A 27,514-nucleotide genomic window follows, 5' to 3' on the forward strand; every position below is an offset into this window, starting at 1 on the left:
ACCGGATTTCCAAATAAATTTATGAGAAGAGACATGCTCTGGTGGCAGACTTCTATTCCCACTGGAGAAAGCCCAGATCATCTCCATTTAAGGTCAAGCAAGCAACAGCTGCACATTTTTGTTCCCCAGAACAAAATAAACCAGACCAGAACCTCCAACGCAGATTTCTTTTTGAAAGCTTTTCCTTTCTGATATCCCTGGGTGTCTGGACCCATTCAACCAGGGATGAATCAAACAGTACAATAATGTCCTCATATATACTGCCTGTACCTGTTAGGCTAACATGTCCCATGAGCAGCACTTTCGCATCAGTCTCAGAACCCCATCAAAAGCCCTCTGAAAACATAACTAGAAAAATGTTCTCAAGAGAGGGTACCCAAACAAGCTTGTCATCAGAGAAACAACATCAATACAGGATCTACAACACCCATGCAGTCTGAATTTGTGCATGTCATTGTTATTTAATGGATATATTTTCAATCCTAAAATTTCTTATCCAAGTTAGACATTTATAGAGTGCATGCATTATATTTCTGATCATACTATTTTTATGAATGCCTTAGCTTACATATTTAATTGTCATTCTTTAAAAAGAAGATTAAGATATCACTGTTTCAGCAGCTCACAAGCAAATTCAGCATTCTTTTAAGGTATCCAATTTCTAGAAAGCTCCAAAATTATTATTAGGTCCAGTTCACCAACATAAAAATCTGAGAATTTGGTGTAGCGTAACTAAGTAACATGTGACTTGGTAAAAGAGAGGAACTGGCAATGCAGCTACTGCAGTGCTGGGTGTTGGACTGTTAATAAAGTACAAAAGTGAATTTCAATAGTAAAAGTTTCATATTCCATTTTACAAAAAGCAAACAAGGTAATGATAGCAGTGCTTTTGCTGGATGACAGCACACGATAAACTCCCCTCCTGAAAAGGGCAAATACAGTTTGCTTGACTGTGAGAGATTTATAATGTTAATAATGCCATTATAAATGAATTATGAAACCCTCTGCGCTGGTAAAGACCTATCACTCCTCACTGTGCAGATACTCAATTAACTTTCAATTGAAATATGTGACCCTACATTTCCTGGGTTTGATATTACAGGTTAACAGAAAGTGGGCGAATTTATTACATTAAAAGAAAGTTTCTAACTTCATCTATGTTGTAAACAATTTTGTAGAGGAACAGAACCTTATTTACAGAAATAGAAGAGCTCAACGTGGAACAAGGTGGCACATCTCCTCCAATGTCTTTTAGTCTCTGGTCTGCAGCACAAATCATAGCAGGGCTTATAGGGAATGAAAACCAAAGTGAACTAAACAAAACCCAAAAATCCTCACCAAGTCCAGTCTCCTGCTTAAAGTCAAGCACTAAACTATGCTAAACAATTATCATCAAAACTGTATCTGTAAGTGTTCTAAGTTAGGCTGAGCTTCTGTATTTTTGCCTGCAATTTCCCAATCAGGAAAAGGCACAGGCTATCAGTTCCATCCACGTACTAAGCTTGATGCTCGATGCTCACAAACTCAACGATGCAGTCCTTTCACAGCAAATCCTCCACTTCCCACTTTACTGCATGAAACCAACTCCATATATGCATTTTGGTCTCATTTGTCATTTCCCAACACAGGATAAAATACATAAGACAACATGCCAAGTAGCATCCAGCCGCTACACCTATCCAACCAAAAAGAAAGGGTTCTCAAAAGTCACTTTGATGGTCTCCAGTCACCAAAAGAGGGAAGGGGGGAAAAGGGGTGGGTGTGTTTCAAAGGAAAGGTAAATACTTAAAATGATACAGCAATGATAAATTTCAGAGATGAACTTAAAATATACCAGATTTGGAAAAAAAGATAATCTTCTAACCCACAAATTAATTTGAAAGGATGGAAGAAGCTTAAAATACAGAAAAATTACTTCATCTCAGGCATTGTCAGAAGATGATATTGAAAAAAACACACACTGTAAACGGAACACCAGTTGTGCAACAGAATTATCAAACCTATGTATACTGAAAATGTAGTTTAAGAAACCCCTCGTACAAAAGAAAAACGTTCCAAGTCAGAGCCCCATATGAAATGTTATCACCTACACTAGATTTAGGGTTTTCATGATGAAGAAACATAGTTGTAGCAAAAGTAATGCCCAAAATAGCCCCCTGAACAACAAAAAAAAGCAGGGTGTAAGAAAGCAGCTCCCTTCACTACGCCACCAAAGCACTTCCCAGATTCCTTCATCCTGTAGCTGTGCAGGTGGTCTCCCTGGCACACAGTTCCCATCACCAGAGAAAAGCTGTTGCACGTGTTTAATGTATTACTGCTGTGAACAAGCATAGAGGAGCAGCTGCCTGTGTCAGAAGGCAGAAATCGGACCAATCACAACTTGGGAGCTGCTGAATGACACCAGGAGCCCTGCCTCTAAAACTTTTGTCATTTTTTTCCCCCTCGGTCTACTTCAATTGTTCCCACAACTTGGTCACAGACTCGGACAAGTTGCCAGAGACCTGCAGACACTCCCCACAGCCCAGAGCAAGCTCCTGTGCATTTCACTAAGTCACAACAGAGGTAAGGAATCTCTCTTCTTCTGTGATTTTAATTCTTACAGCAAGGCACTGGAGCTGTAGTTTTCTACAAAAATGAATCTACTCAAATTAACAGCTGTTTATAATTTATCAGAAGTATGGAAACATAGGCATTACAGCTCTCCATTCAAAATATAATGCTGTGGGAGACATTTCAGGGGCAATAAAAGCAACTGAGATTTTTCACCATGCTGGTGGGACACTAGCTGCCCTAGGGTAGATTATTTATACAGGCAGCATTACACCAGAAGGTGAGACACTTTCATCATTTTCCTCAGATCTTTGTCTCTCCTTTTAAATTTAATTAATTTTGTTTATAGTTTTTTTTAATACAAAATCCACAATGAGAGTAATTCACTTGAAGTTTCGGAGAGACACTTTTTGTTTCCCCAAATCTGCCTATCCACAGGCCAGCAAAAGCAAACCTCTATCACCACTTAACTCAGAAAAGCGTTTTTCTAATCTAACACATTGAGAGAGCAAACGTTTTTGCTGTATGTAAAAATTACCCTTAATTAAAACCTTTAAGCAGTTTATAGCAGTACTGGAACTAAAATTATATGTTAGTCAAACAGCAGCTGAAGCTGTAGAAATTCACATACCATTTTTGCACTGAATTCCTTTAAAGATTTCTTTTCTCCTGCTGGACATTGTAGCTGCCAAACTTGTCCTAGAACGCTTCCAATATCAGATAAATAATTTAGCTAGGACCTGTAATATCATGAACTGAATTCTTAATGCAGAAAGTAATCAATTTATTTCCAAATAAGGGAAGCATGTACACACTGTACAACAAAATATAACTCGAGCTTTAAAAATCACTGCCAACAAAAAAAAGAAAAAAAAAGAGTGCTTCTCAAACAGAAACATATAACATAACAGACATTTTAATATTTAGATATACAAATAATTTTAAAAGGAGTATGATTTATTAATATGTGGGTTTCTAAGGAATTTCTCCTCTCTATAATCATGCTCCCCCCTTCCATCAATTCACACCTTACTATTTAATTCTACCTAAGGTTCTGGGCTTAGAAAGAGAGACTTAATACAGACCTTAATTTTATAAGGCATGCTTTCCCTGTTACCAAACAGACACACCTAATTCCTTTTACTATTACTGACCAGTAAGCATCAAGCAAAAATATATGCAGGTGCTTAAGTTTTGTGCACAGCCACCTTGTGCCAGTCTTGAATAGACAAGTGTCCAGATGCTCTGTTACTGCTAAGGCAAACTCAGTTATGTATGAAGTTCTCCAGAAGCTGTTTCTAGTAGGCAGAAAGAACACTACAGACTTACAGAGCGCTCAAACCAATGTCCATGACGAGCAAGAACATTCTGACAGACCAATTTTTTTTCGAGGCTAAAATTACATTAAACATATTTTGAAGTGAAGAGACAAGTTTAGGTTTATTCTACCATGAAGATCTTTCTCACCTAACACTTACACTGCAAAGCTGTACCTTTGAAAATACAGGGTTTATGCATACACGCACAGCCAGAACATACACACAGAAACTTCACTGCTGTAGGGCAGCTTCTCTTCAGTAGAATGTATCCATAGCTACAGCAGGTTAGACACGTATTCTTCTGCGTTTTATCCTGTCACAGAGTTAGGTGATTTAAAGAAGAAGACAGTGTGGCTCCAGTCTTAAGGTAAATAGAAAAAAATTTCACACCAATAACATCCCCTGTCACAGCCATCCAAACCATAAGTAACAAGAGCCAACAGTCATGACAGAAGCACGTACTACATAGCAGGTGACAAATGTTACAAATCACATGTGAAATACTGCAGTTAATTTACAGCAAATAAAACTATGCTATTTGTATTTAGAAAGATTCAAATTTATGTTTATACCACATTTCTGTTTTAACAAGTTGCATTTATATCTCATCCTCTGAAGAGGTTAGGAATATTGTGTCTTCATCACACAATATGAAACTCGGCGTAAAAGTGCTTTTCACTCATTTTTTTGGACTATCAGCAAACAAAAATGTATGGGATACACCTGCATAGCTACAAAAGCAGCTTTTTATTTGCTCTAAGAATAATTTGATTTGAAATAGAAAAATACCCCAACTGAAACCCAAAATATCCCACAGGAAAGTAAAGCTAAATTCCCTAAACTACAGGACATTTTAGAACTGGAAGATTGCTTTTGCTTTCTAGAGCTTGATACATGGCATAAGAGTACTTCCCCGGCATCAAAATACTTCTCAGAAGTTTTAATTATCTACTATATTCTTTCAATCAATGCGATGTCATTGCCCCCTGAGCTGCTAAAAAGGTTAACAGGACCACCACACATATAAAAGTCCCGGCTATTCACAAGGTACACGGATGACTTCCAAACCCCAAAACACTAAGCCTAGTGTGTTTAACTGTTCATCACTGTAATTTTCTTTAATACCTATACCTTTCACATCCTTACAGATTTGAAATACAAGTAAAGGCTCTTACTGGTGATCCTCCTTCTAGAATATCGAGAAAGTCAAAGCTAGTCAAAAGGCAGACTGGGAGAGTAATGAATTAATAAGGTGAGGGGGGAAAGAGTCTAAATTAAAGCGTGAGGGTTTCTCCATCTTCTCCCAAACACATTAAAAATATTGACACTTGAGTACAAAATAGGCTTCAAAAACAAAAGGTTAAAAGGAGGATAGAATGAGTTTGTTCTTCCTGTTATCAGCACTTCTCAAATTCCATAACCTTATCTTCATCACACAAAAAAGGAGATTTTTCAGACTTGCGAGGTCTCAGTTGCAGTTTTTCCACATTGCTGAGGAGGAGGCATTTTACGGCAGGTTTCGAAACAAAGCAATGCAGCTTGGAAAAAGACAGTGACATTAGCGATTGTGACAATCATACCTACACATAAACTATAACTGCTATGCACAGATAGAGCTTTAAAACTCTGCAATGTCTTCTCATCTAGGGGCTACACAATCCACAACGGTGACAAAGGGCTCTAGGTTCAATTCAGTTCACAACTGCTGCATGCAGGGTTCTTCTTCAGTTAGCACCATATGCACAAAGCTTTAAACTTACTTCTTCTGAACATGCAGTGAATACCTCTTCCTGCCTAAGAGCATCATACTGCTCACACAAACAGCTACAGGTATTTTTTAGTACAAGTAATTTTTAGGAACAGTTCTAAACACATACTAGACAAAGGATCACATAACTTAATGGTACTTTATGCATCACTGGTTTATGGTTATTAAGACATTATTTTCCATGGATGAAACCAAATTACTGGGTTTTGGACACATATCATTGTAAAAATCTAAGCAAGAGACTGTTACGCTAACTACTTTTTAACAATACCTTTTGAGGGCTTCACTAGGTCGTATGGGAGAGCAACAAATCAAATATGTCAAACCTCTTCTATTGCACTGATATCACCGCTGCATTTAGTAAACATATGACAGGAAACAGACTGTGTCTAAAATTGCTGTGGCATTTCAAAAGGAGCCAAATTTATCCCGCGTGACTTCAATGGATTCAATGCAGTTGCACCAGGAACAAGCGTGGTCCACAGTTTTAACTTTGGTCACATACCTCCTCTCATTGTGAAGGACACCCGGGAACAAAGATAAAAATATCCTGATACAAATGAGGGAAACAGTCACACGTCAGTGAAGAGGGAAGCAATGATGGTGATTGGTGACTTACCCAAGGGCACCAAGGTGTAGGGGATACCCTACAAAGTAACACATGAGGTTGACACAGGACCTGTTCCTGCACTGTGCTAAAGATGAGCCTTTCCATCCATTAACAATGCTGGACTAAACACGCAATGGCACAGCAATGCAGCCAATGGTTTCTCTTGCGGAAAACTTGGTCTTGTCATACAATTACAATGCTGACTTTAAGAAAAGGTCAACTATACCTTGCCCTTTTTGCAACACTTTCCTTTAAAGGAGTGGTGTGCACACGCAGAATACTTCTTAATAGTGACCTAAAACATAGTCAGGTGTCTAAACAGCAGAGAACAGCTGCTGTTTGTGGTGATGATTAGCCTTCCTTTCAGTGTTATTATTTTTCAGGCTGTCCATTTTGACCTTGACAGCCACCCATATGCAGCTGTGTTACTGAATCTGTTTCTCTTTATGCACACTTTAGGTGGGTGACAGCGCCATGGAGGATTAACAAGCAAGGTATGTGTTTATTAGTTGAAGCCATGCACTTGTAAAGACAAACTTGTTGAAATAGAGACACAGAATTTGCTTCCTTTGCTTACAAGAAAACTTCTCTCTCACAGACAGACTTAGTAGGTAAAACAATACATAGGTGCTTCAAAAATTTCCAAAACCTGAGCTGTTAAGTCAAGAAAACCAAATTACTCTATTCTTACCTTCCTTCATCCCCTCTCCACACCATTTTCTAGCTGTAAAAGGTACTCATTTTAACTTACGCTACCTTCCTTTTTTAAGATCCTTTTGTATCAGTTGTCTGCCCCAACAGCTGATGCTGACTCAGCTTGACTGAGCCTTCTCACCTACTGCCTGCACCCTCAGCAACATCACTCGCACATTCCAAAGGGAAGAATAGTACTTTTCCCTTCCAAAGAGACATCATTATCTCTCCCCACTTGTGCTGGCCTTGCATTTGCAATGCCCAACCAGCCAATACTGCTTTTTATGGGAGCACTTCAACACCCCAGGTCCTTGCCCCTTGGCTGGACATGCAAACTTTTCTGCACTAGCATAAATCCACTAGCGGTTCATCTGCTGTGCTTTGTCTGGATGAGGATAAAATGAGGATAAACAGCCTAATGCACCCGAGCCTGTGTTGGGCTGGAAGAATGAATATGACTTCAGTCAAATCACTTGAGAATTCCTGTCTTGCTTTTACTGCACTTGGGGCAGACAGTGACCAGCAACGAGCTAAGCAGAATATACTTGGCAAGCACTAACTGCTTAAATAGACAAACCCAGATACAGTGTAAAGTCAAACAAAGCTGAAAAATTACAGTCATACGAAACGAAGTTCCTGGCATGTATTTTGTTCATAATAAATTTAAGATCAACTAGAGCTCAAAACATAACAAAATCTGAAGTTCAATCTTGGGAGAAGATATCATCACATGGAATCCTCTAAAGTTATTAAAATATCCATGTGTAATCTGGTTTCTTTTCAACATCTTTCTAAATACCAGCACTGGCACTGGAAGCACAATCATTCTGATTATACAGTACAATTTGACTCTACAGCCCAACATGGAGGGACTAAAAAAGGAGGAGTGTGAAAGAAACTTCCACTTCACTTTAAGGTTTTCCCATTTTAGCACATCTGAAAACACATTTGCGGATAGCAAATTTGTCAGGATCATCACGTAATTTGGTCAGCAGATATCTAAGAAATGATCTTCCTTTATCTGGCACACATGAATAGATAGGGATTTAATTTATGTATACTTTTCCTCCTTTCTAGAATAAGGTACTGGTAAAATAGATTATTTCCTTGGGTCAATAACAGCCAGACCTCCTGACTGAAAGGTCTATGACAGTAGTCATATCACGAGGCTTTCACCTGTGCTTGAATAAACAAAGTGTAGGGAGGGAGGTGGCAGTGGGAGGGGGATCAGCTAAGGCCTTTTCACAGACTGCGAAGGATGGAGAGTTAAGAATCTAGTGCAGTGATCTGGGTAAATCCTACACATCCACAATTTCCATTTCACAGTTCCTCACCACTGCTAAGAAGCAGGTGCTTGGTTGCCTTCAGGCTTGAAAAGCAAAGTTTTAAAAATTCTGTTTTAAGACAAAGCACTGTAAAGGCAATCTATTTATTTCAGGCTTTTTATAATTTTTAAACAATCTCCATTTGCACTCAACAAAACACTTCACTTCTGCATCTCTAACTCTTCACTTTCCTGCTTTCCCAGCTCCACACAGGCTGTCTAAAACAAAAAGAGAAGATAATAAGCACTTTGCACTGTTCCTGACAACTTCTCTTCTTTCCTGCACTCCTAAAACCTCTGATTTGTGCCCTCTGCTTTCTTGTTGCCATGGAGAAGGTCCAACACATAACCCGCGCTGCTCTGAGGAGAGCCTCAACTATTGAGGTCAACCCACAAGCACGCCAAAGGCTCCAAGAGCTCTTTGTGAATTTCTGCCTGATTTTAATTTGCCTCTTGCTGATATGTATCATTGTGATGCTCCTCTGAAGTTCCAGCACTCTTCTGCACTGTCCTCTAGGAAAGTCACCCCAGAGGGAAGAGAGACCTACACCCGCAACTCCCAATGCAAGAATCCTCTTGTGAGAGGGGCTAAGCACTTGGACTAGAGCTGTATGCCAACCATCGCACTATTCTCTTACTACCTGCTACGTATATTAAAAACACATTTCTGTGCAGAACACTGTTTAGAGCCTGTTGTTACAAACCTGTGCATGGCCTAATTTGTCTGTGTCAGTCAAGAGATGTCTTTTCTGAATGGGGTAAAGTACTGTCTCTTCATGGAGCTGTTAATTTTCTCAGTGTTTTAGCCAGAAAATCACATGAACAGAAACTTCACTTTTTGGGGGCCTGAGCGTTTTTAAAATTCTCTGAAAATCCTTAAGCCTTGGAGGGGTTCTAAATTTGGCCCATGCCTACACAAAGAAATTTCTGCTCTGCTTACTTCAAGTTGCTACTTCTCTACATTATCAACTGAAAAAAAAAACACTGAAAGAATTTGAAGAATCTGAATGCCTTAAGAGAATATGAGAAAAAATTAAAAATATCTTCTAACCCAGAAATAAAAACTATTTAATATGCTTTTCTCCCTATTTAAGGGATCTTACATATATATAAACATTTGCGTACACACACACACAAAACTTGGATCTGAAAAAAAAGGCAACTTAATTTACAGTATCTTTTACTACATGCATCCTTACAGAACTATGCGGTATCTGAGAATTTTTTTTCACAATTCCTTGCAGAAAAACTGACACTACCACACAGGTATCAAAGATTTAATTTTCTACAATCATTTAACTGACATGACAATCGGCACAACTCAAAAATAATACTCAGAGTTCTTAATGTTTGGCTTTGGACAGCTCTATTATGGTCTGCTGTAATTTATGCAATACTCCCCTTAGTTTTAAACTACAGAAAACTTGGTATTTGCCAGTGTCATACAAGGTGGCTTATAGCTGATGTGGTAACAAAAAGGTTTAGGTCACTAACTCCTGTGACCTAAGTTTATCATACAAATGCAAGTAACACCACCACCCTCAACTGTAATTGCTCATTCGAGAACAAGCAAGTACTTACCTAAAATAAATTACAGATACCATTATGTGCAGGCAGGAAAGCATTGCAGAAATATCTTTTCAACACGTAAAACAGTCTACACACATAAAAGATGAATTTTGTACTCCAAATGTTGTCACTAATAAGACTGGGCAGTAGATTTCAAACTCTTCAATATGTTGCTGGTACTAAGATAAAATCCTAGAAACCTTATACAGTTTTCAAATTCAAAGAGAGTTCAAGAATCAATTGACAGAGGTCAAACAGACATCTGCTTTTTAAACGCGCATCCTTCTATACCACACTATTTAAGCAATCCTGTCAATGAATACTGAAAATCAATACAACTTTATAGTAATATTGTATTCTGACCACAAGTAGAGGCTGATAACGAACAGCTGAGCAGAAAGGGAAGAAATTTTGGAAAAATCTATGTGCTCTATGAAAAGCAAGCAAATCCAGTGGTAATGCACTTCCTATCTGGCAAATATGTATGCTGCCACCAGACCTCTGAAATAGGTTTAATCACTAAAGGAAATTTGTTGGCTACCATATGAGGATTAGGGCAAGCACAGATGAGATAAGCAACACCCCCTTGCAAGCTAGTATTTGAATATTACTAATTCAAACTGCCAATGCAAATATCAGTTTCCATTTCACACATTCTGACCACTCTTCCAAACGCCATGAGGTTTTAGTACGAGCACTTTCCCTATTAATCCTTCTTCTTAAGAAAAGCTATGAACACAGTGCTCCACTTCTGTGAGGGAAAAAAAACCAACAGAAAAATCTAGAGTCACTTTCTTCTTTAAAGGGTTTCCAGTTTTAGTTGCTTTAGAGGTGTTTCGAGAAACTTCAACTGGAAATAGACATCAGTCTCACAGTATAGAAAACTTCCTGAACTAAAAAAGATGCTAAGAGTAAAATATCAACACATACATTCTGAGACACATAGAGCTGATAGGTTTTCACAAGCCAGCAATATACAGAAGTCAAAGCACAAAGCAAAGCATTGCTAAAAAAAAAATCAGAACACTTTCCCTCGTAAAAGCAAACCCACCACTTTCCCCTTCGGTACCTGAAAAGTCATTACTATTTAAAAACAATAAATAAGAACAAAACCAAGGTATAAATAAACTGGATGCCCTACTGTTATTTTATAGCAACCCAGATAAATTGCATGTACTGTACGGTTCTTTTGTGTCTTAGGGTTCTGCTGATCAGAAAAATCATTACCATCCTCTGTATCACTAAATGTCAAGTGAACCCAGAGATTCAGAAAATAAAACCCTTTGTACATAGTACATTATTCTTTGTATAATTATATGGGCTTTAAAACTAACATCTACTGTATTTTTATTTATTAAAATGACTGCTTGAAAATATATTAATGCATAAAATAAGACACTTAAATACAGTTTTGTTAAGATATATTAATGTATTCTATCATATACTTATTAAAGTTGCGTGAAAAAGAGCTAGTAATCACACAGCCTTCTGATACTTTAAACCTCTGTTTATTTTAATTTGGTATTCAACAGCAGTCTTGCCTATTTTGCTATGTCCAGATCACTTCCACATACTTGATTTACACTCACCAACTAGTGCACCTAAGTGATCCTAATGAATTTTATGAAAGTGCAATCAGAAAGTTCACTACTTTTATGAGCTATAATAAAAATTTCAAACACAGCATGTAGCTTGGATTAAGTTTTCATTTCTCTGTTCCACTGTGCCCAAGGCTACGTCTTTTTGCTAATTTCATTTTACACACTAATTGACAGCTAAACAGGCAACAATTTGGTACTATTATCCCCTTCTTCCTCTCACAAAAAAATCAAATTACAAACATCCCTGGTTATTTTACACAGGGAAAAAGCTGAATTGGGACAAGAATATGCTTTTCAGCAAATATTGATAAATTTATCCATTTTTCTGTAGGTGAAGACATTACCCATTTTGGAATTAGAAATTTTGTTCTGCTCAAGACTAATCAGTAAGGCAGTTCAGAGGGCAACATATTTGCATTCTTCATTAACTTTTCTGCATCAATTTAGCAATAACTACCCTTATTGTAGAACTGAATCACTCAGTGGAATGACAAGTGTGGAAAAGGTTTAAGCAATTTTTTTACAAAACATCCACCAAATGTTTGCCTTCTCAGCGTGAAGAACTTTTTTTAATAAGTTTTTCCACAAATGCACACAGAACAATAATCCTGTCAGACATACACAATCATGCCAAGAAGTACTTTACCTATATCCTCTGTCAAAATTAGAGCACAGTAATGAAAACATTCAATTTAAGAGACAATTCTTGTTCATATCTGGAAGCATACTAATATACTATAGATTACAGACCACATACCTGTATTTTATGGCTATTAATAGTGTCTGTCAGAATACAAATAGAAAATATTTGCAAAGTCCTACGAAATCCATAATCTCTCATGTAACAGTAAGTGCAGTCCTTTTAGCTTTGCCTTAGATGTTAAAAACTGAAACAACAAAAAAAATGTGTTTTGATTAGGGAAGGAGATAATTGAACATCTCTTCCTCACTGCAAGGATTAAGAAAAACACCAGGATTCCTGTAAATACTGATGCTCATCTCAGTAAGAACCCTGGTAATTTAAATTATTTCATACAGGATCTAGATGTGTTGCAATATCTGAATGACAGTTTAGGCAAACTGACTGCTTTTTAAGCCCATTACTTTTTTTTTTTTAGATAAAGGAATGCCAAAAGTTCCACTTTCGTACAAGATATGAAACTATCAAACACTGCCCTCTTGTGCTCTTCCCTAAAAACTTCACTGGTTACTAAAAGGGAGGTTTGGCAACATTTCATTGTTAGGGCTGAGAGATTCCTACTTGTTTCGTTTATTTGCATACACGTGTATTTCTATATATAAACACAATTGCTAAGTTGATAATGCTATCTTAAAATAAGTTACTGTCTATGTGCTATTAAAAACACCAAGGATGCATCCTTTGCCAATTCAATCCAGATTCTTAATAAGGCATTTGCAAAGCTGCAATGAATCCCACACAGCTCACTGCTGGCAAAATCCTACCTACCACGCTGCACAAAACCAAGTCCTAGAAGGGTAGGACATATTCCTATTAATAGAGTTACACGTCACCTAGATGATAAACTATTATTTTTTTTGCACCTGCTGAATATCTTTTAAAAGTATATCTTCAACAACCTGTTGCTGAAGGAAGTCTTGAGAACAGTCATTCTTTTTAAAATCAAATGGGCCTGAAGAGTACCCTAAGAATTAAAAAAAATAAATAGAGCTAAATCATATAAAATTCAACTATTTTCTCCATTAACCAGTTCTTCAGAAGTTCTTCAGTAGTGAAACGGAAGTTATAATTAAGTTTGGGATTATATTATTATTATTATTATTATTATGGTATTTGGAAAATAAAAGGAGCACCCAGGTTGTTTTTTTGAGGGGGACTGGGAGGGAATCTGCTTATTGTAAACGAACATTTTTTTCCATAAGTGGCAGAAACTAAAAACAGATAAACAGCTGAAGACAAAGTGAAACTCATGCGAGTTTACATTGCTCACTCCTGCAGGAGCAACCCAAAGCTACAATCAAGAGTCTACTGCAAGCACAAGAGGGCAGACTGATGCACATGATGGATCTTGCTAACAACAGAGGTCTCAACCTGCTACTCAATTTTCTGCTTATCGTCTTGGTTCTGGTTCTTGCTTTTATCCTTGTGAAGCTGATGTGAACCCCTGTGAGGCTCTACTTCCTTCTCAAATCTTGTTTTGAGGGTTTTGCAACAATAATGTAGACATTTCCAAGAAACTGAATATAGATAAGCAAAGACTGCTGAGACTGAAATACCTGTCAGTTAGAGAAAGTGTTCACATACCTATTTTACTACAAAGGAGCCCAAGAGCTGCACACAATTATCTGTCTGCCACTGAGTAATGAAAGCATCTAGAGCCTTGCTGAGTACATGAAGAAATCCAAGTATGCATCAGCAGTTAGTGAAGTTTTCTCATTGCTAGGGCTGACTGGTATTTAAAAAACTACAAAAGATCTGAAAGCCTTCAAGGAGCATCAGTTCTGCAAATGGGACAGCAGAAAACAAAGCCTATAAAATGGTATTTCTGTAGAATGTGTACTTCCTGGGAAGTGACACAGATAGAGGAGGAAGGCAGAAATGAAACACCTACAGTGGGTCAACAGCATACATCAAATCACCTGTGGAGAGCAAAAGCAGAGATGCTGTAATGGAAACACAGATATCCATGAAAAGCAGCTTTCAGCAGCTGAGATGGGGATAAATAAAGTTTAAATGTGAAAGCAGGATTATTAGTTACACCCTTCTTGACACGAACAGTTCACAGCAACATCATAAAAGCCAGAAGCCATTAACGTTATCCAGCAGTATCAGAAGAAGTTGTCAAAAGAAGTGACAACAAATGACCATTAGCAAGGGTTATCACAGCTCTGCCCAAGAAGCCCTTAACACTGCCATGTACACGAGCAGTAGGTGCATCTGCACAAATCTAAGTGTGCTACATCCTTAACAAGACGGACTTACCACTTATGCAGAGGTCAAGTGTGCAGCGTGGGAGCCCTCAAGTAGTATTTGACATACCATGTGGTACTTGCCAGGACAATCACTCAGTCCACGGCTTGTCCACACATTAAGCGTGCAACATAAGCCTCATACAGCACCCTCTTCTATGGCCCTTTACAGGAAAATGAACTTTTCCCGCAAGTCCCTGGCAAGGATAGTGACAAAGAGCCCCTCACTTCTGCTGTAATTATTGGACCAGAAGGTAGCTCTGCACACTCGAAATATGCTAGGAAAGCAGGTGGCCAGACTGAGGCCAAACAGATTACCTTGTAGCTGTTTTCTCTTTCCCAGGTACAATAACATGGAAACAAAGTGCACCAACACCACAGAAATACCTTACACACATATTAACAGCCTTCTGCACACATGCAAGAGCCAGATGTTGCTTAAGGGGCAGGGGAAGCCCCAGTTTCCAACTTTCTACTGCCAACACATTTTTCTTTCTACTGATTCAGCACATTCACTGTTGATTCCACACTTTTCACAAGTGCTGAATATATCACAGAACTGACCTACTCATGTTCATATTCAGGATTTCCAGACAGTTACTATTGTTGTGGGGTGGTTCAGTTGTCTAGAAGTGACCCATCTAAACTGGATCTACAAAAAGACTTTTTACAGGAAAAAGCCCGTATGCATAGGCAAACAGAGAGTTTACATGGGTTCTACTGTTAAGTGGTATCCACGTTCCTCTCCATGCTACCTGCTCCACAGCTTAGGCAACACCTGCTGGTGCAGCATGGATGGTCAATATGAAAGCTTTCTTCCCATCTGCTCCAGAATATATGCAATATACATTTAAAATAGCTTCTGCAAATTACACATGTATAGCCTTTTATATGTTATTTAAAGCAGAAACCTTTGCACAGCTACATCACCATAAGCACTTTACTGCTTATTTTGATAATCTTGAAACATTCAGCTTTTTCAGAAAAAGTCTGTAAATGTATATGCAAGGGATGGATATATGTTCTAACAGTTACATAGTTATGTATTGTTTAGGAGGATCTCTGCTGATGCTTGACACTGAGGGCACAACGCATAGGAGAACCACAGAAATTGATGCAAAGCCCACTCTAGTCTGAAGAAGAACACAAATGGTTTTCCCAGCAAAATGGCAATTGATTTATACTCTGCTCAGGCTTGTACAAAGCTTACTGTTTTCATGCTCTTCTGCATATTCAAAAGTTTTCCTGTCTCAGGAAAACCACTGGGACAGTTTAACAGTTAAAACTAACAAATTAGTTAGCCCTGACAAAACATAAAAATCACATATTCCTTTTCAGTAAAAGGAGAAAGAGAACTGTACTGCCACCACTAATGACGTACTTCTCATTCCAAAACTGCATACAAAGTAAGTCTGTATGAAATTCTGCCAACAGCATGTAGAAACATCCCCAGGAAACAACCCCAGCCTCCTCTCAGCCAGCAATGAAAATCACAGAATCTTCCACAAACACTGAAATACGCTGCTAAAACCGAAACTTGTGTTTTCCTGAGATGATATAAAAAAAATGGCAAAGCTATCAGTTAACCAATGCCAAATCTCTTTTTGCAATCAAGCATGGTCCAAGTTTGGTTTCCCATCATCTGCTAGCACTTACTTCAGACTAAGCCCTCATATGTGGTATAATGAATGGAAACCCAGTTGTTGGACTACCAACTCTACAGCATGAGGAACAGAATAGAAAAACTTAATTGTGGCTCACAGAGTTCACTCTGCCAACTGAAAGTGATAATTCTTCACGACAAGAAGTTTTATCTTGCTGAAAAGTATGAATTCATGAAAATGTGACACTGGAAAAATGTTGGTATTAATTGTTTTTAGTTTTCTGATCTGCCAGGATCATAAGAAAACGTAGTTTTGAGTTGGTATTTAAGAATAAAATTTTCCGTGGCAACAATATTATCTGAAGAATATTGTAACTTTTTCTTTCAATTAGCATTTTTAAACTTTGTTTACCCACGTTTAGGTATGCCTGCAGCTTACTTCCTTCCTTCTCTGATTTGAAATGAAGATTGCTGTAGCATCACTAACTTTCTCAATGCATTATAATTTAACTTACAGTAACTTTTATGTACATGGTATGAATAAGGCAGTGTTTTCCTCATTAAAGAAAAAGTTGTAAACCAGATATAGACAAGGAAAAAGATGCACCTAATCCATTTCAATCTATTATCTCTGCTATATTCTGACACAAGTTAGCACACCATGAAGAAATCATACAGATGCTCAACACACTGGAAAAAAAAAGATTCATCATAGGATGCCAACAACATTGTACAGAGCTAATAAGCAGATACTTGACCTTCTAAAATCTTCCTTCCTCTTCTATTATCTCCCACAATTTTAAAAGCATGCTTTCATTTTAGACCTCATTTCTGAAGCAAGATGCTGTACGTAGCCAGGTACATTCAGAAAATAGGACAGATAATAGCATCTGGCCTCAAAAAATGTCTTTACATGAAAACACACTGCTTTTTTATCCAGATTTGTGTGTATCCCCCCCCGCCCAGTTCAGCAAATGGGAACAGCTGTTGTGTATTACAAGCATTTTTTCCTTTAACACAGGCCTAAAAAATCATCGCAATGGTCAAGCATTCTCAAAGATTAGCTATATAAATTGAAAATAATTAAGTGTATGGTGAAATACAAATTCTGCATAGAAACTATTTTCATTGAATTACTGCTAAAAATCTGTTCCTTGGAAACGTGTAGGAGAATGTTTTTATCTTCAAACAGCATCCATTATATAGTCCACATTAGCTAGAGAACTTTCACATACAACTCCATGATTTTATGCGATAAACATAGACCTGATCCTCCTTGGAGATTTATTTCTGAAACATACAAACATCACACCCACAGCTGAACAATGCATCCTCTCTGAAGAGGCACTCTGTTGATCCACAGCTTCTTTTCCGCAGTTGCAAACCTGACCATGTTCTGAAAAAGAATCTGGACGTAGCTGTAGATCTTCTGCCTGGCACTCTAAGCTTCCTTTGACACACAGTAAATATTTTGTTTTAAAAACTATCGTTTACGACTGGAATGGAAAAGCCAGATTACAAGCTTTTTCATTTAGGAGTAAAAGTATTAAAAAAAACCCCAACAGGTAGATGCCGAGTTCAGACAAATTCAGATTATTAAAGAAGCAGAGAATCTTAATTTTGAGAGTAACTAACCCTGGAACAGCTTTTAAAGGCTGTAATATATTATGCTTTATAGTAAACTTAAATTCAAACCTTATGTGGTTTCATAAAAATAAATCCTAATTCAGAGTTTTGTGCTCTGTAAAGGCATAAAAATTTATTTGCAAACTACTCGTTTATGACCAATAGCTCTTCCTGAACCATCAGTATGCAAAATCAACTAAAAAAGTAGTTGTAGTCTATTTTTCCTTCATTAGTGATAGCTGTCCTCTGTAGTCTCTCCCTCTCCCATCCTACCATAAAGATACACAAAGTTGCTCCAGATTCTCACTTAAAAGCAAAGTTAATTTCTTCTTCTGCTCATGGCAAAGGTGGTTTTAAGATAAAATGACCATAAATTATAATTTTTTCAGTCCTATAAAAAGCACTGCATTTCCATCAGCATACATACTTACTAAAAGCAAACCAGCAAAAATACCACCCACTAAAAGGAAAAGAAAAATAGTGGGGGGTATCCCCCTTTTATAAATTGCCATCTTCATCTAGCAAAATCTTATACTTTCTGCTCTATTCCCTAGGTATATATTCCACTTCAGATTGTACTTTTCTTAGTTTCTTGGAAATAACAGCTATCAGCTTCCAGGTGCACAGAAGGTGAACTTTGAAAACAAAATAGCACAACTGTAGAATCACAAAGCATCACAAGCTGGAAGAGACCTATGAGGATCAAGGCCAACTCCCCGCTCCTTGCAGGGCTACCTAAAACTAAACTGTGTGACTAAGAGCATCATCCAGATGCTACTCAAACTCTGACAGGCTTGGTGCCATGACCACTTCCCTGTGAAGCCTCTTCCAACCACCAATGAGAGGGTTCCAACCACCCTCTCATTGAAGAGTCTTTTCCTAATGTCCAATCTGAACTTCCCCAGACTCAGCTTCATTCCATTTCTTCACTGGTCACCAAAGACAGGAGATCAGCAATTCCCCCTCTGTTGTGCCCCTTGAGGAAGTTGAAGACTGGGGTAAAGTCACTCCTCATCTGCCTTTTCTGCAAGCTGAACAAACCCAAGTGACCTCAGACACTTCCCACAGAACAGGTGTCACCCTCTTCTGGACACACTCTAGTAGTCTGACGTCTTTCTCATATTGAGGTGCCAAAAACTGCACACAGTACTTGAGGTGGGGCTGCGCCAATGCACTGTAGAGTGGAACAAGGTTGGCTTTTTTCATTGCCAGGGCACACTGTTGACTCATATTCAATTTTCCATCAACCCAGACTTCCAGATCTCTTTCCACAGGGCTGACCTCTAGCCGCTCGTACATACAACTAGGATTATGTCGTCCTTACACTGAGGTTTCTATAGATAACAGATATCAAGACAGGAAGAAACATTTTTTTTCATCTGTTCTGTTATCCCTCCTCCTTGCAGCTGTAACCTCTGGGTAGAAAGACTGGGCAGACAAGGGCTAACTAAGAGCCTAAAAGCTTATAGGTCTTGCACATGCTTTAACTTTCTGTTTCTCTGGGTCCTATTTCACAAGCACATCTTCTCACTCGAGGAAACGTAATATATCACATTTCAGAGCCCATCAACACAACTCCAAATCATATCCATAAATGTGCTTGCTAAGGCCAGCAGGAATCCCCTCTGCAGCCCTTGTGCCCTTTATTACTGTCAGACTCCCTGTAGCCCTCCTCCTTGCAATCAAGTGGGAAGCCAGGGTAAGCAGAGTAAAGGTTACAGCTTCAAGGACTTCCCTACTTTCCAGGACTGACCACACAGCCAACAGGATCATCTGTTCCTACGCCAGGACCTATAACATATGTATCAATACTGATATAGATATAAAAATAGCAAGAAAAAATAAAGTTTTATTCAATCCTTCATCCTATAACATTACAATCTCAAAAACTTGAAAAGATGTAGCACCTCTTCACGAATTCAGGAAGAAAGGTAAATAATGCTTTGTCCTCCCCCTGTTGGCTCTGTCCCCAAAACAAAGCTTGGCATCAATGCCTGCATGAACAAAGTTTTTGAATAGCCATAATATATATAGGGTGTCAACTGTTTCAAACACAAAACTTTGCTTTCATACAAAAAGAAGACACTGTACTTAACCCCCATTAGTGAGTAAACACTTGAGAGACATGAAAAACAAAAGGTGGGAAGTGTTTTGACCCTAAGATAAATAAGCATTTCTGAAACATTCATTATAAACAAACTGTTTTGAAACGTACATAAATGACGGTGAAGAAACATATACCTAAATAAAGGAAAGATGTAAATAAATCTTATTCTGAATACGTATTTAAACTCAAAGGAGAACCACCAGGCACAGTAATCCGCACGCAAATCTCACAGACAGCACTGCTGATGGCTGCAGCCAGCCACATCTCACAGGTGTTCAGGAAGACTTGAATGAACGGATGGACTTAGGTCTTCCACAGTACCCTGCTCTCACTCCCCAGGCCCCTCATGTGCTCCCCAACACCACTGGCAGGTGCCAACTGCCCAGAGCACAGCTGGCAGTGCCTCCAGCTTCCACCACTTTGGCTTTCAGATGACCCTTCAGCCTCGACTCTCTACCTGAGTAATTTCTCGACATCAAAGTCTCCAGAAAGTTTAGCAAAAGATGAGGGTTTCTGTAGTAATAGAGGTAATGTAAAAGAGTAGCTACCTGGAACACTGCCGAGTTTTTAAAGCGATTAATATTAGGATTAATATAAGGATTAATATTAGTTTGCCTGCATTAACTGGATTCAAGGTTTTTTTAAGGCCAAATAAGAACATTAAAAATCCAGATCATTATTTAAAAGCATAATCTCATCTTGAGAACCTCTGACCTTGTCAGCCTTTCCTTCAACACACATTAGGAGATACAACAAAAGTTGAGCACAACACTTTGTAAATTACCTAATCTATCTTCAGGCTGGAGAAAACAGGTATTTCAACATACAGCTAGATTGTCTCTGCCCAGTTAATATCCTAGTCTAACCTCAAACTGTCGTTCAGGAAAATCTACATATTACAATCCACTTGGAATTTCTTTGGCAAGTCAAGTTTACCTGCGTCGGTAAACCTGAACAGATTTAAATAGTCTTACAGATTTAAACTTATTTAAATAGCGAATTTTAAATAGTCTTCCTTCAAAACCTTAGGGTAAGAGCTGGAAACAAAGATTGTGAATTTTCATGTTGGAAAGTTATCTGTCTCTTAAAACCGTGTTTGACGTTTCCTATATGAAAATATTTCAACTATGAAACATAAAGCCTATATATTATTTTAAACAACTAGATTGGAATCAACTAATAGTAGTCGACTAATTATTTAAAAAGCATTAACATCAAACAGAATTCACTTTTTAAGTCCTAGGCATAGTGACACTGAATATTCATCCTTGCAGTATGTAGGAGTCATTTCTCTTGCAGTCAACCACAAATGCAGCCTCTTTGTAAATCCATTTGGATCAAAACATATTCACATTCCTCCACTGTAGTGTGACCAAAGACTAAGAGCTACTGAAAATGTTATTTGATGAACCTCTTACTGTGTCCATCTTCAGAAAAAGATACGCTAGTCTCACGTATCTGGCACACTGAATCAGAATGAACTGTAAGCAGATGTTAGAAAAAAACCTGCTCGCACTCTGGTCATACTGAGAAACAAGTAGCAGCATTCCCAATGGAAGTTTAAAAACACTATCACCTCAAAAAGAGGACCTGTTCCTCTTCCCATTTTATTAAAAACTGTGTTATTCCTCAGGTATAACACATAATGCCACATGATGGCAGCAAACACCGAGCTTTAGCCTTACCTGCACAGGCTGTTCACCTCCTGTTCTGAAATCTTCAAGCTGCTGCACATGCCATGCAGCTATGGCATAGGGCTCCTTAGCAGTCCTGCAGTCCAGGGGATTTGCACGTAATTGTTCCTTAAGCCACATTTGAGTCCTTACTGCTGGCTGTATGGGAGCTCCGCTCACAGCCTGTTGTCCCAGAGTTGCATATCTCTGTCCGAAAGCTTCACAGCTGGCTGCCACAGGTTTGCTTTCAGGTAAGGCACTGTAGGTCAAGTCTAAGGCATGTCTCCTACTCGAGGAATCTGAAACAAAATCATCCTTGCTGCATGTCTCAAATTTGTATTTGCAGTCCAGTAGAGAAGATCGTTTTTTCCCCACTTCTTTGTCCTCTATTTGTAGCAACTCCATGCTGTCATGCAAACAACGTGGCCCAATTGTCCTTAATTGTGGTGAAGCAGCTTTGTCTGTACTAGCCCTCGAGTCCACTGAATGACTACTACCATCTTGGCTGAAGGTATTTGGTGAGCTGAGTTTGTCTGTACTGGCCCTGGAATCCACTGAATGATTACTACCATCTTGGCTGAAGGTATTTGGTGAGCTGAGTTTAGACAAGGAGGACCATTTTCTTACAGGTCTCGCATCTTTCATGTCAAGAGAACTGTCCAGGATACCCTGATTTCTGTCTCCTCCTGATCGTACAAATCTTGTACTTTGTTTTGAGCTATCAGACTTGAAAGCTTCCCTGTGTTTGGATAGTGAAGAGCTGGCATTAGACGGCATCACATGGGCAGTGGGAATAGAAACCAGTGATCGGCTGGGCTTAAACGAGGATGTACCACTTGAAGTTGAATGATCTGAGAAGAGAGATTTGTCACATGAGTACAATACAGAACTTAGTAACATCAGTGCCTAGAAGACAAAACATCAAATTCAAGGTGAAATGCAAAAACTGAAGGAAACTGAAGTAGGGTTTTCTTACCATTCAAGACTATGAGAGAGGAAGCCTATTAAAGAGGGAGATTTTTTGCTTAGGTGCTGTCATTACAAAGAGATCTGAACTAAGCAGTGGCTGATAATTCTCCGGCTGCAGGTAGAAGGCAGCATTTATTCCCCGGCTTTAAGGTGGTAGGCAGGATTTCTCCCCAACCCCACATAATTTTAAGTAGTTTGAATATCACAAATGGTAGAGGTAACACAACTCAGGAGCCCCAGGACTGGTTCTTCTTCCACCACTCTTCTCATTTTTTTAAAGGCAAAACAATTCAATAAATGTACTTTGTAAGACAGCAGTGCTGGAGATGAGTCATTTTAACGATGGCCTCTTGGACAGAATTATTCATCCCTTTTGGACATCAACAATTTCAAAATACACTTCCCTAGATGAATTATTTAAAAAAGCAAGATTTTGTGTGTTCTCTTTAGGTTTTGTGCTATTTAGATACCCAAGTACAATACCAAAGAAAGCACGTGCAGCGTAATCCATGAAATCTACCCCACGCTGAAAAGAACAGAGAAATTTGTGAGGTGGTATTCAGGAGTGGACAGAGGAGCAAAGATGAGAGAGGTAAGGGAGAGGTTACTGGGGGCTAGCTGAGCACTCTCACATGTCCAGTGACATGTGCTTTGCACCACAGGCTGTGGACAACCAGAAATAAACACCTAATCCTCCCATTACAGGATCAGCTCACCATTTCACATGTCTGCATCTCAACAAGCTCATACTGCTTGTTAGGTTCACAGCAGATAGACAGAATGAAATTGCTCTAATTAAAAGACTCTTCTGGGGTCTTTCTTGCCAAGAGCAAGACAGGTGTGCTCTTCTTTCTCTCATCCTAACCTAGAGAGAACTTATTTCTCTGGGTTTTGTCAGCTGGTACAAGAGTGCATAGTGGGAGAATTAAAAAGGGGAAAAAAAAAAGGTGGAGGCCAGAACATATTATTAATTTGGCACACTTTCAAAGGATATTTACTCAATATACCATACCACACATGAAAAAGGAGAGTTTCCAATGGTGAAACAGCAGCACTTCTCCCTTACACATCCAAAATACAGACAAGTTCACCCCAACTTGCATACTCCTCCCTATTTGGGACCGCGCTTCCTCACTCCTTACACTTGCCACACAACACAAAATATTGTAGCCCTACAGCCACACATCTCATGAGAAAAATGCTTTATAGCCCACAAAATAAACAGCTCCTTGACTGATACCTGTTTATCACAATCTGGTCTTCCAGTTCCTAAACAAATCAGGGTAGAAGGCAGAAATTCTTGCTGAAGCCTTCCTGCCTCCTAACAGGTCGCTGCCCCATCATGTACCCTCTCATTTCAAAGTTTAAGCTCACACCACATTGTCTCTGGCCCCTATCCAGCTGTCTGCATTCACAGCAGTGACAGAACACAGCTGTTTTTAAGACTTGACAGAAGTGTCTGAGCTGCTTGAAATGGACCAATAATTTCAGTTATGCATAGAGTGCTAATGATGGCCCATTTCAGGTGGAAGGAATCAAGTCTTCTGACCAAACACATTGAACAAACACATTTGTAACGCTGCTACTGAAGCAGTGCAGATAGCGTTGTGCAACAAGTTCCCAAATTTGTGATATGCCCACCACATGTAATCAATCTGCCTGTGTCAGGTGCAGTATCAGTTTCCCTCAGCTCTGTTTTCCTGACCTCTCTCATAGCACAGTAGACGGTTGCACAGAGAGGCACTACAAACCAGGTACATCTTGCTACTCTACCTAGCAGGGGCTACCAGCTTCCAGCCCTGCTCTGCAATAGGAATACAGGTACTCAGTCACTTCTGACATCAAAGCAGTGATAAGGTGAAAGAGGGATACGACATGATGCAGCTGGAGTCTTGAACATACATATTATAGGATGGAAAATACAGGATTAGAGTCTTGCTTTTGGGAAGCATTCAGCAAAGGGCCAGGGAGGCACTTCTGCTCTCCAATGGAGAGTAGGGAACAAAATGCACAGCAGAAGGAAAGGCACCTCTTCTTGTAGAGGTACTCCTTAGGCAGAGAATGCTGCCTTTGTAACATCCAAGCAAACTAACTACTGTACCTTACTCAGAAGCTGAATCTGACAAAGCACAAAGTCAGTCCTGTGAAGGAAGATGTCACAGGCTTTTTTATACCCAGAAAAATAAGAGTATACTAGGATTCAAAAAGAACTGACTGTGAGGGACCTGTGTTTCAGGCTATGTAGGTTTCTATGAGAAGAAATAGCACATATGCAGAAGAAAGGTAGAAAAAGGAAGCCTGTATGCCTGTATCTGTAAAAGTTAAATACAATTCCATAAAAAAAAAATATATATAGTCGTATTTAATACAGCATTTTCAGTCTGAAACATTGACTTAATGTCACTTACACACGGCCTTCAAACCAGAAGAAAGAGCATAATAATTAGAAGTATATGATCTCCTTCAGCTGTTTTTATTAGACATTGGAGTTATTCACGTATGGTAGATTTTAATCTTTCCTTGTCCCACCCAAAATTTAAGCCCCAAGTCAGACTTAAACTCTTTTTCCTCACTTCTGATTCTAAACTCTTCAAGCAGATTTAAACTTCAAATGCCATGTGCATTCAACTACAGCTGATGGATGTCTCTGACAATTTGTCTTGAAGTAAAACCCAACAATTTTGGCTTCAAGTTGTCCTAATTAGTCTTCCCATTAACGCTCACTGAAACATATGAAAAAATTCACACTTCTTCTTTGAGCATATTTTTCCAGTCTGCCTTGACTGCATGCTTAGCTGGAAGGAGAGTCAGTCTGAATTCTGAAACATCTCCTCACACTGCAAGAAAAGCATGAAATTCAGAAATTTCAGCAAAAATATGACAGCATCTAGAAAACACCAAGGAATTTAAGACATTATTTCTTCTGGAGATAAAACCATATCTGCCCAAATCCTGCCAAAGACTACTTTATCCAAGCAGCAGATTTTTCCTTTCTATACAGTCAGGGGTAAACGAAATGTCTAATTCAGAATTAAAAGTAGGTCTCTCCTCAGCATTGCTCAGTTTTCACTTCATCGTGCTAGTATTTATTTGAAGATTACAAACACTCTTGGAATATGGCTTGTGCGTCTGCAGAGTCTTTCCTTGCTTAAGATTGCTCTCATCAACGCACACTTAGAAATGGGAGAAAAAAATTATAGCCAGTTGCCACTGGTTTTCCTTTGAACAGCATCAAGATTATCTGTCAAATTTTGCTTTTCAACTATCCTAATAACTTTCTGGCGGGTCCAACATAAGCTGTCACTTTTCTAATAGGCATGACATTTTCATACCTGACCCAATACTTCCCAAACCACATAAACAATACAAGTGAAAAAAAATTATTTTAAAAACATACTACAAGATTTCTATCATATAATAGCAGCAGAAGGAATAAAAAATTAGGAGCCTTTCATATGGCTTTATTACTGTCTTGTGTTTGCATTACTTCATATCTGGCATAGAAAATAACGTAACAGAATTAATTTTGGTTTTAATAAAAACCCAATTACAGGGAGACAACAGAGCAGACACCTCCCACTGAATAACAGAGAGAAGAAAGAAACCCTCCAATATAATGTTAATGAACACCTCCTATAATTTACATCTTCCTGTGCTATTTTGCTATTTTTTTTAAATCACTGGTGCCAACTATGTTTAGCGTAACTACAAAAAAAAAAATCTCTGAAGCAATTTCTCAGGCCAGAAACACAAAACTAACATTCAGCTACTTAAAAACCTTATCCGATGCCCAATGGTCCATCACAACGTACAAGAGACAGCAAATGCTCACTGTAACCCTGAACAACTTTATATGCAAACTAAAACCAGTGGAATAAGAACCCCCATCTGCAAAATATACTTCTTTATGTAACAATCTCTTCACTGTTCCCAAACAGATATTATCAAACAACTGCAATCAGCTAATACAGTTTTAGTTAATCAAAAGCAAAATGCATACGATGCATATGTATTATGGCCTCAAGCTCCGCCAGGGGAGGTTTAGGCTAGACGTTAGGAAAAAATTCTTTACAGAAAGGGTCACTGGGCACTGGAACAGGCTGCCCAGGGAGGTGGTTGAGTCACCTTCCCTGGAGGTGTTTAAGGCACGGGTGGACGAGGTGCTGAGGGATATGGTTTAGTGTTTGATAGGAATGGTTGGACTCGATGATCCGGTGGGTCTCTTCCAACCTGCTTATTCTGTGTGATTCTGTGATATGTTTACAGGATGCATGAGTATCTAATGCCACTGCAAACGGAGAACCTTCCTTGTGTGAAGGACCTGGTAATTTGTTATATTACCCAGACCATAATTAGAAAGCTCTGACCATAAGAAAAACACCAGTATTAAAAACAGTTGAGCTTTGCTTCCTGCCCTCCCTTTCCACCCACTCACCCTGCCCCGAAACACCAACATAGAAAACCCAAATCCAGGAAAATAAACTGAATTATTCTTATTAACTGAGTGGAAGATAAATGGGAGAATTCAAGCCCCTATTGTACAAACTGAAGGTCTTGAATCTGGCTGCTGTTTAGAGTATAGAAGTTTTTCCATTCGTTATAGGATGTCAGTTCTTCTGAAAGCATCTCTGAACTGCTCCGTAACTCTTAACTGCATGAACCCCTGCAACAAGCCACAAGCAATTTCAGATTCCAACATATGACTTACCGAAGAGGCCATAAGTTTTCACTCTACTACAGAAGGATGTGACTGCCTTCCAGAAGTCTTCAAAACAGCCGCTTTAAACAACAGAAGTGCCTAACTCTCCTGGGAGAGTTCAAAAAACAAAGACCATGGGATGACACGTGAAGACCGCAGCATTTATGCTGCATGTGTATTCCCTCTCAACCTACCTGCTTGCAAATTCAACTAGCCTTAATGCAGCACGGATAATGAGATGAGTTAACAGAAAAATGTCACAACAGACAAGCAGGAGGCCAGCTCTAGCAAAAAGTCTGGAGAGACAGACTCATCAACCTCTGGAAGCAAAAGCATACCTTTTTCAGAGTGCAGTAGCAGTCACAGGAACAGTTTGTGTTTGGTTAGTTTGGTTTGGTTGTGTTCTTTTACTCTCGAGAAATCTTCATAATTTGCTCTACAAGCCCTGTTCATA

The 27,514-nt window shown here is 38.8% G+C and overlaps 2 protein-coding genes across 5 annotated transcripts in view; one reads left to right on the forward strand and one right to left on the reverse strand.

The window, feature by feature from the left end:
* Positions 1-27,514, reverse strand: part of CEP85L (centrosomal protein 85 like) — a 144,499-nt gene that overhangs the window by 47,267 nt on the left and 69,718 nt on the right. For all 4 annotated transcript variants that reach the window (XM_069851777.1, XM_069851775.1, XM_069851774.1 and 1 more), the window contains exon 3: positions 21,405-22,243. In XM_069851777.1, the coding sequence (XP_069707878.1) occupies positions 21,405-22,243 (839 nt within the window). The remainder of the gene's footprint in view (positions 1-21,404; positions 22,244-27,514) is intronic.
* PLN (phospholamban) lies at positions 2,448-11,128 on the forward strand. The gene is made up of 3 exons (XM_069851763.1): positions 2,448-2,562; positions 6,707-6,741; positions 8,469-11,128. The coding sequence occupies exon 3, from the start codon at positions 8,592-8,594 to the stop codon at positions 8,748-8,750; it is 159 nt and encodes a 52-aa protein (XP_069707864.1). The 5' UTR covers positions 2,448-2,562; positions 6,707-6,741; positions 8,469-8,591; the 3' UTR covers positions 8,751-11,128.

The sequence above is a fragment of the Phaenicophaeus curvirostris genome, chromosome 2 (assembly GCF_032191515.1).
Source record: "Phaenicophaeus curvirostris isolate KB17595 chromosome 2, BPBGC_Pcur_1.0, whole genome shotgun sequence".
NCBI lineage: Eukaryota > Metazoa > Chordata > Aves > Cuculiformes > Cuculidae > Phaenicophaeus > Phaenicophaeus curvirostris.